At 46.9% G+C, this 9927-nt stretch overlaps 2 protein-coding genes across 2 annotated transcripts in view; one reads left to right on the plus strand and one right to left on the minus strand.

Moving 5' to 3' along the window:
- The window catches only part of LOC143278191 (beta-1,4-galactosyltransferase 4-like), a 35299-nt gene extending 30932 nt beyond the window's left edge, over positions 1-4367 (minus strand). The window contains exon 1 of the mRNA XM_076583234.1: positions 4067-4367. Coding sequence (XP_076439349.1) covers positions 4067-4367 — 301 coding nt within the window. The remainder of the gene's footprint in view (positions 1-4066) is intronic.
- Positions 4368-6261: 1894 nt separating this feature from the next.
- On the plus strand, positions 6262-9199 carry LOC143278199 (uncharacterized). Its single transcript, XM_076583241.1, has 2 exons — positions 6262-9029; positions 9169-9199. Exons 1-2 carry the CDS (start codon positions 6262-6264, stop codon positions 9197-9199), a joined length of 2799 nt encoding a protein of 932 aa, XP_076439356.1.
- Positions 9200-9927: the final 728 nt, after the last annotated feature.

The raw sequence follows: 9927 nt of genomic DNA on the forward strand, positions 1-9927 counted from the left end.
TTGTCCCCCACCTGGAAACATCCCAGGGGGACAAACTGACCGCTGGAAATGTCCCCAGGGGACTTTCTCACCGTTCATAATGTCCCTTGCGGACATTGTTAGCGGCCAAATGTCCCCTTTCTTGGGTTTTAGCCTCTTTCTGAAATGTCCCCGTTACCTAGAAAATGTCCTTCCCATGTATCCCGTAACGTCCCCTTTGAGCGCGCGCGTGCGTGTGTGTGTGTGTGTCTGCGTGTGTAGTTGTAAGTGTAGGAGGTGTGTGTGAGTGTGTGTGGAGGGGGGCGGGGGGTGTCTATGAGTCTGTTTATATATTTCTGGGTCCATGTCTGTTTTCTTGTTTAAAGCCAGCATGTAAGCCGGTGTATAAGTGTATACATCCTGTTGTATGCCGTACAAGCATTGGGTTCATGCTTATGAATACAACAAGTATTTTTACAAGCGCGCACGTGTGCGCGTGTGTGTGTGTGTGTGTAATTGCCTTCGTCTGATGCGTGCATACGTGTGTGTGTGTGTGAGTGTGTGTGTGGGAGGGGGGCCGAGGAGCGTGCAAATGTGTATCTGTATGCATACACGCACGCGCGTATAGGTATGTGTGAAAGTTATTCAAGTGATAAAAACCAGGGGAGGGGGGCATTTTTGGCAAAGGGGACGATACGGGGTACAAAGGGGTAACATTTTCAGGGTAAGGGGGACATTTCAAAACGAGGCTAAAACGCATGGGACATTATGCTGCACCCGGGATTTCACACAGAGAAATCTGTTGTGACAAAAAAAGAAACAAACAAAAAACAACCCCCCCACCCCCCCCCGAAAAAACAACGTCCCCCCCCCCCCGCTCCCCAGCACACAAAATCGTTCCCATCAACCTGAGCCACATCCACTTCTCTAAACCTCACATTTCCCCCTAAACCTCTCCTCTACTCCCTCCCAAGCTTCCGTCACCAACCCAACCCGTGATCTTCCTACTCAGTAACACTCCAGATGAACCGCTATCTCCTGTGACACCCCCACGCCCCCCACTGAACCCTAATTGTCTCTTCCCCCTTCTCCTTCGTTCGTGGGCTGCGACTCCCACGTGACCGTTTTTACCTCCCCCCCCCTCCCCCATGTAGGCTGTCATACTCAGTTTTCGGGAGGAGCATGCCGGGTATGTTCTTGTTTCCATAACCCACCGTACATTGACATGAATTACGGGATCTTTAACGTGCGCATTTGATCTTCTGCATGCGTAAACACACATCTGTACACCTGGGAGATCGGAAAAATCTCCATCCTTTACTCACCGTCAATGTGTTTTTATTATTTGATAACAAAATGTGTCCATCGCAAGCACATCTCGTGTTGTCGCATTTCATGTTTGGCGCCTTCATCTTTTTCGAAGCCAGGCGCTGACTGGCTGATTTCGTCACTTGATATCTCTGTCGCTCTCTCTCTCTGCCAAATGATAGCGGGGGCTTCCACCCAAGTGACGCATTTTTTAAAACGTAGAATTGGAAGTGATAATTGGTGAGTAATTTTAAACCTGACCAATGAGAATGACACAAAGGAGCATGTCAAAGTTGACAGTTGCGAAGTCAAAGGCGATCAGAATGATGGTTTGGGTGATAAGAAACTCTAGGGAGTGCTGGAGAGTACAAGGTCTTCACAGAAGAAGCCCCCCTCAGTCAAGTGTTTCGGCCCTGAACTCCTTACACTCTAAGGGGGCCGGGCCGCGCCCAGGTCATGACTCCTGGATGCCCTTGTATTGCCGCCTTTAACCCCCCCTGATCCTCAGCTGTTTCGAACCCGCGTCTCCAGGGTGGTCGCCACTTCAGAACTGAGTAACCTTTTCTGGCAGACGTTTTAACCACTGAGCCATCGTACGCCTAGTTTGAGTAGGGAAAATTTAACCCATATGAAGTTTACTTTCATTCCTTCTCGACCAGATCCAGCTGGAACTCTTTTCTGCTTCTTTTGCCATTGCCTTGAGAACCCATGTCCTCTCTCTGCCAGATATTGACAGCTGTTTCATGAGGCTGTAGGCAGATGCGCCTACAAACCCTCTTGCACCAATCTCTATGGCGAGGACTTTGGCTTGTAAGCCAGGCTGCTGGCTAGACTAGCATACTTTTCGGTCTTGTAGATGTGGGCTTCCTCCATTCTGCTTTCGTATGGCACAGTGATCTCAATCAGAATCACTAGTTTTGTTGCCTTGGAGTGGAGTACCATGTCAGGTCTCATGCCGCTCTTGCTGATGATTTCCGGGTGTTTCTTCCCCTCTGGTAGGTCAACTGTGCATTCCCAATCTCTGGCACCATCAAGCAGCCCACGTTCCATGCTTTGGAAACTTTGATGCTGTTCCTGGCCAGACTTTATTGCCTTCTTCCGAGTGGAACTCTACTGGAACTTCTGGTGGGGTTGGTGCTCCTTGGACAGTGCTCACCACGTGCGCAATTTTTTAGCACTTGGTTGTGCCTCCGTGTGTACCGTCCTTGGCTCAACGCCGCTTTGCATGAGCTGAGGACATGTTCCACTGTTTGTTTGCCACGGCAGAGTGGGCACGCAGGATCATCTGCTATCCCCCATTTCGCCAAGTTGGCATTCGAGGGAAGCAGGTCGTACGCAGATCTTAGCTGACTGGTTCATCTGACACCATTGGAATAGCTTAGTTGGTTACAGTGAATGTGACCGTTTCAGCTATCTTTCCTTTATGCATTGAGAGGCTCCATGATTTCTTTGGTTTGAAATTCATCCTGGCTGAGGCAACTAGCTCGTTCACTCGCTTCAATATTTCACGGGTGTCATCCTCTTTTGTTGAAATGACTGTTGTGTCATCCATGAAGGCTTTCAAAGGAGGTATCGTATCCGTTTCCGAGGTCGGCTCGATCCGTTCCCTTCGTTCACATCCATCGCCAGCACAAACAGGATTGAAGAAATTGCACAGCTCATGGTTATGCCCACTTCCAGATTGATCCAATCTGTCGTGTATTCCTTGATGGTGAACCACATTTAGAAGCCATGAAAGTATTTCTTCAGCATTTGCCTGATGTTCGTTGGTACATGGTAATTCTCGAGAGCCAGTTGGACTATCTCGTAAGGAACTGACCCGTACGCATTTGTCAGATCCAGCCATACCACGTCAAGGTTCTTTTTCTCTGCCTTTGCTCTTCTTATTGCATCCCAAATCATTGTGGCATGTTCTACACAGCCAGGAAATCCTGGGATGCCGCCTTTCTGGACTGACACAACCAGGTACTCATTTTCTATGAGGTATTTTGTCTGTCTTGCAGCCATGACAGAGAAGATTTTTCCTTCGATATTCAGGAGCGATATTGGTCTGAACTGGCTGATGGTACTTGAATTCTGCTCTTTCGGGATGTACACACCATCAGCTGTGTTTTAAACACTCGTTTAAGGCAAACGAAAACAAATTATGCCTCGATATTTCAATATGAGTTTAAGGTAAAGTCAAAATCAGAAAATGAACAACCATGACCCCCATCAGCCAAAAATTGCGGCAGGCGGCAAAGTTAGTCGGATGCAATGCGACTAATTTCATAGTGGAGGGTCACATGATTATGGTCAGTTAAATGTGGTTGTAACGTTCACGATGCACAGAATCTCAGTCACATCCGGTGAAGTATTGTTGTGTAGAATCAAATGTTTATCTTTGTTGCGAATTAAGGAAGAAAAAAAAAATCTGAACAGAATATGCTTCGGCCATTTTTATGACAAAATTGCAGTCCATTTGAAATGTTTGAAATGTCATAAATATTTGACTCAACTACACACGAGTGTTTGAATTGGGGTGAACAAGGAACCTCCCCCCACCCCTCTTTTTTCCTTTTTAAAGTTGCAATAATAATAATAATGGTATTTATATAGCGCTGAATCTTGTGCAGAGACAAATCAAGGCGCTTTCGCACTAGTCATTCACACGCATGTATAACTCTAAAACTGGAGAAACTGAAGACAAGGAAGAGGCAGGGTAGGGAGGCTGTTTTGGGAAGAGGAAGGGAGGCTATTTTTGTCACGACGCAAAACAGTGCGCCACCATTTCTTTTTTTTCTTCGACGACGGTACTTACCTAAGTTGGGCGGCACACACGGACATTCTGGAAGTGAGGCTGAGGAGAGCTGGGCACTGTGGGTTGTTGCAGGGCTGACGTCAGATAAGCTGTTGGTAGACAGGACGCTTTGAGAACAGGCGGAACAGATGGCTTGCAGGGGGCGGCTTGGGGGTGTGGTGGTGCTGCCGGCAGGCCTTTCAGACTGGCGGAGAGCATGGGTGAGGGTGGGGAGCGTGAGGGATCTGGGGTAGTGAGGGAGGTTCTTCCCCAGCAGTACACCGCACGTGATCCACAGCGCGGCGTGGAAGATCGTCTTCATTCTTAGCCATCCTCTCCACGGCATGGTGCTGGTGTTGATGTGTGGAGGTGGGAGGGTTCTCTAACACACACACACACACACACACACACACACACACACACACACACAGAGCTACACATAGTTCTGACTTCGTTGAAAGTTCGGGAAAATATATATATATCTAAATGTGGCCATTATGGAAGACACATAAACCAGCCTTTGAACTATAGTGATCAGAAAAAAGAAAGAAAATATTAATACCATGAACGTGAATGCAAACACCAACGGACAGTGTCAGAAGTTCACGTGTTCAATTCACATTATTCACTAATTATGTTCAATTCACATTATTCACTAATTATGTTCAATTCACATTATTCACTAATTATGCTCAATTCACATTATTCACTAATTATGCTCAAACATACAAACACACGTTCACAATCTCATTCCTCAGTCTTCACAGAACTTGAAATTCACTCTTTTTTAACTAATAAAATTTTACACAGTATTTACAACTGTTTCACCTCACATATGAAATACTGGTGTTTAACACAGTTCATGGTCACACACACCTTCCACCTCACATCAAATATACTGGAACTTCACACAGTTGATGGTGATCACACACCTTTCCACCTCACATAGAATATACTGGAACTTCACACAGTTAATGGTGATCACACACCTTCTACCTCATATAGAATATACTGGAACTTCACACAGTTAATGGTGATCACACACCTTCCACCTCACATAGAACATACTGGAACTTCACACAGTTAATGGTGATCACACACCTTCCACCTCACATAGAATATACTGGAACATAACACAGTTAATGGTGATCACACACCTTCTACCTCATATAGAATATATTAGAACATAACACAGTTAATGGTGATCATACACCTTCCACCTCATATAGAATATACTGGAGCTTAACACAGTTAATGGTGATCACACACCTTCCACCTCAAATATAAAATCCTGGAACTTCACATAGTTAATGGTGGTCACACATCTTACCTCCTCACATAGAAAATAATGGAAAAGCACAAAGTTAATGGTGATAACACACCTTTCCTCCTCAAATAGAATATACTGGAACTTCACACAGTTAATGGTGATCACACACCTTCCACCTCACATAGAATATACTGGAACTTCATACAGTTAATGGTGATCACACACCTTTCCTCCTCAAATAGAATATACTGGAACTTCATACAGTTAATGGTGATCACACACCTTCCTCCTCACATAGAATGTACTGGAACTTCACACAGCTAATGGTGATTACACACCTTCTACCTTGTGTAGAATATACTGGAGCATAACACAGTTAATAGTGATCACACACCTTCCACCTCAAATATAAAATCCTGGAACTTCACACAGTTAAAGGTGGTCACACATCTTACCTCCTCACATGGAAAATAACAGAAATTCACGAAGTTAATGGTGATCACACCTTTCCTCCTCACATGGAAATCCTACACCGTTAATTGGTCATCACACCTTTCCTCCTCACACAGCATCGTGAACCAGTCCCCGCCGTTCAGCAGCAATCGCAAAAACGAGGAGGTAAGATGTGTGACCACCATTAACTGTGTAAAGTTTCAGGATTTTATGTTTGAGGTGGAAGGTGTGTGACCACCATTAACTGTGTCGAGCTCCAATATATTTTTGTATGCCAAAATAATCAACCTGATGATTGTGGGCATTACATCAAGAAGAAGAAGAACCCTTCAGAAGATGTCACACAAATTGTGCGTCACATAAAACATGGTGTCTGGTCGTGGTCGAAGGCAAGGCAGTACTAGGACTGCGTGATACAGGGTCTCATGTCTGTGTCGTGAAGAAGTCCCTCATATCTGATTGTCATCTTACCGGCAGGCAACTTGAGGTTTCAATGGCCGAGAAAGACATCAAGCGGCACTATCCTATTGCTGTGGTTAGGATAGAGAGTCCGTTTTTCACAGGTCAGGTTGAAGCTGTAGTTATGGAGACTCCAGTGGTTGATTTCATAGTTGGGAATCATGCTCGGTTGGAAGACCGAAAAGTTCTGCCAGTGTATGGTACACCCAAGGATATCTCTGTAGTCACTCGTGCTCAGGCAGCAGAGAAGAGGCGACCTTCTACTTTGCGGGTGGCATCTCCAGGTCTCGAGACCGTGACGCCAGAGCAGTTGAAGGAACTACAGAAAGGTGATCCTGGATTGAAGTCTTTGCGGGAGGCAGCCGATCGTAGAGACGTTAGGGTTTCTGGTCGTACAGGCGAGGTGTCCTTCAGGTGGAGGAAGGGTATTCTGTACCGTGAGTACCGTCAGGCGAAGACTGAGTACAGTCAAGTTGTGGTCCCCGCACAGCTTAGACAGGGAGTAATGAAACTGGCTCATGAACCGCCTATGGGGGGTCATCAAGGAGGAAAGAAGACTCTGGACAGGATTTGGAAACAGTTTTTCTGGCCTGGTATGTGTGCGGACGTTCGCCGATTTGTTTCGTCCTGTGACCAATGCCAGAAAGTCTCTCCAAAACCTCAGAGGGTACCTCTTGGGAAGATGCCTCTGATCGACACTCCTTTTGAGCGGGTAGCAGTTGACCTTGTTGGGCCGATTACTCCTGCGTCAGGGTCAGGGAACCGCTATATCTTGGTGGTTGTGGATTACGCCACCCGGTACCCTGAGGCCGTTCCTCTTAAGACCGTTGAAGCTACCACGGTTGCTGAAGCACTGTGGGAGGTCTGGACTCGAGTTGGAGTGCCGTCTGAGATTTTAACTGATCGCGGAACCCAGTTCATGAGCGATGTAATGAAGCAGATGGAGAGATTGTTGTCCATCCGTGGGTTGGCAACAACTCCTTACCATGCTCAAGGAAATGGGCTGGTAGAGCGGTACAACGGCGTTCTGAAGACTGCGTTGCGGAAGCTTACTCAGGAGAAACCAAAGCAATGGGATCGGTATATCCCTGCACTGCTCTTTGCTTACCGGGAAGCGACTCAGGAGAGTTTGGGGTTCTCACCATTTGAACTCCTGTACGGAAGAACAGTACGAGGGCCTTTGTCTGTCTTGCGCCAGCTGTGGACAGATGAACATACTTCTGAAGAAGTTCGCACTACTGCAGAGTACGTAGTAGACTTGAGGAACCGTATCGAGGAAACCTGTGAGTTGGCACGCAGGAATTTGGCTGCAGCTTGTCAGAGACATGCTGAGGTTTTTAACAGGAAGTCTCAGAATCGTGCGTTCTCCCCTGGTGACAAGGTACTGCTGCTTTTGCCCCAGAGACATAACAAATTACAGCTGTGCTGGCAGGGTCCCTTTGAGGTATTGGAGAGGAAGGGAGAAGCTGACTATAAGATTCGCATGGGAGGACAGGACAAATTGTACCATGCGAATCTGTTGAAGAGGTATGTGGAAAGACAGGCGGACTCTGTTTCTTGTGAAGTTCCGATGGTGGCTGTTGCTGTCATAGAGGAGACTGAACCAACTTCTGTCGCTGACAGGGAGTTGCCTGTGCCCAGTCTGGTGGCTGAGGAAACAATAGCTGACTTGAACTTTGGACCAGGTCTGAATGACAAACAGAAAGAGGAAGTTTTGACAATTGCTCGTCGGCATGAGAAGGTCATCACGGATGTACCGTTGAAGACGAACTTGGCAGAGTTTGACATGACCGTAGAGACAGCAAAGCCGGTGCGAGTAAAACAGTACCCTTTGCCCCACGCCAAAGTGGAGATCGTCAAGCAAGAGGTAGAGACCATGAAGACGCTTGGGGTGATAGAGCCTGCTGCATCTCCCTATAATGCGCCGGTAGTTCTCGTACGCAAGAAAGACGGAAAGATCCGGTTCTGCGTTGACTATCGACGTTTGAATAACGTCACCGTCTTTGATGCGGAATCTCTACCTGACGTAGAGCATCTTTTCTCTTCTCTAGGTAAAGCCCGGTACTTCAGCAAGTGGGACCTCAGCAAAGGTTACTGGCAAATTCCGGTCAGAGAAGACATCCGGCCTATGACCGCTTTCACTACCCCCAGTGGACAGTTCCAGTTCACTGTGATGCCCTTCGGCTTGAAGAATGCAGCAGCAGTTTTCTCAAGGATGATGAGAGCTTTGCTGGATCCCATAGGCATGAAAGATGTACATAACTTCATGGACGACATCATGATTGCGTCCGAAACATGGGAAGAACATCTCTCTGCTATAGAGGCAGTTTTCCAGCGATTGGAGGAAGCAAATTTGTCAGTCCGTCCAAAGAAGTGCTACATTGGGTTCGAGGAACTGAGTTTTCTGGGACATGTTGTACGGCACGGTCAAATCCTGCCGGAAACGGACAAGGTGGAGAAAGTTATGAAAGCACCAGTTCCTGAGACTAAGACGCAAGTGCGAGCCTTCTTGGGCCTGGTAGGCTACTACCGTAAGTTTATCCCTAATTTCTCTGCCATAGCACTTCCCCTGACGGACCTCACCAGGAAAGGTGCTCCCAACAACGTCGTTTGGACTCCAGAGTGCGATCGGGCCTTCAAAACTTTGAAGGGTCGTCTGGTTTCTAGGCCAGTGTTGCAACTGCCAGATCTGTCCTGCCAGTTCGTCTTACGAACTGACGCCTCAGACCGTGGTCTGGGGGCGGTGCTCCTGCAGGAGAAGGAAGGTGTACTACACCCTGTCGCGTTTGCCAGCAGGAAATTGTCTGGAACTGAAAGTCACTACTCTACGATTGAGAAGGAGTGCTTAGCAGTAGTGTGGGCTACAGACAAATTCCAGCAGTTTTTGTATGGTCAGCAGTTTGTGCTCGAGACTGATTATCAACCTCTGCGGTACTTGCAGACAGCAAAAGTTGCGAACCAAAGGCTGCTGAGGTGGAGTTTGCTCTTACAGTCTTACTCCTTCACAGTTCGAGTGATCCCTGGCAGACTGAATGTTGGTGCCGACTATTTGAGTCGGGCATCTGTGGAATAATTGTTTCCCCTTTGTAGCCGTGCAGACAGATGTCTGTGCTCAATCAGGGGGGTGTTGTCACGGACAAGGAGGGTTGTGCGTGCGTGTGTGTGAACGCTGCCACTTTTGGTTGACCCCTCTCCTTGTAGCTCTTCCGCGTGCTCCATGTAGCTAAGGAAGTGTATGGAATGCACGTGTTGCACTAGAAAACATGACGTGCATATTTCTAATTTGTGAGTTATAGAAAGTTTTCTCCTTTTGGAAAACCAGCACCATTAGTCAGTGGAGCAGGACACTCGGCCAGGTCAAGTGTAGGGTCCTATGGAGAGAGACGCTCAGCCGGTATTTTGGCCGGATCTCAGAAACCGTTGAGGTATTCATTCATTTATCTTAGTCGTTGCATTGATAAAATGATCTTACAGTTTGTAGTATTTGTTGTACAGCCGTCCGAAAATATACGTATCTGTATTAGTCGCTTTTGCTCTTCATGTGTTTGTTACCTGAATTTTTACTGTCTGACGTTACATGTGCTTAGTCTCATTTTCGTCTTGGACAGTTATTTCCTAGTCTGGAACGTTACCAGTTTGCTTGAAACTGATACGTGGTTTTTTGCTTGAGTGTTTATTCTCTAATTCAGTATTACTTTCA

This window comes from Babylonia areolata, chromosome 2 (assembly GCF_041734735.1).
Source record: "Babylonia areolata isolate BAREFJ2019XMU chromosome 2, ASM4173473v1, whole genome shotgun sequence".
Lineage (NCBI taxonomy): Eukaryota > Metazoa > Mollusca > Gastropoda > Neogastropoda > Buccinidae > Babylonia > Babylonia areolata.

Excerpts from the sequence above, each read along its gene's own strand:
- LOC143278199 (XM_076583241.1), top strand. The coding sequence starts at position 6,262 with ATGGCCGAGAAAGACATCAAGCGGCACTATCCTATTGCTGTGGTTAGG. Across the intron at positions 9,030-9,168 it reads GCGTTTGCCAGCAGGAAATT|ACAGCAAAAGTTGCGAACCA; the intron begins GTCTGGAACTGA and ends CGGTACTTGCAG.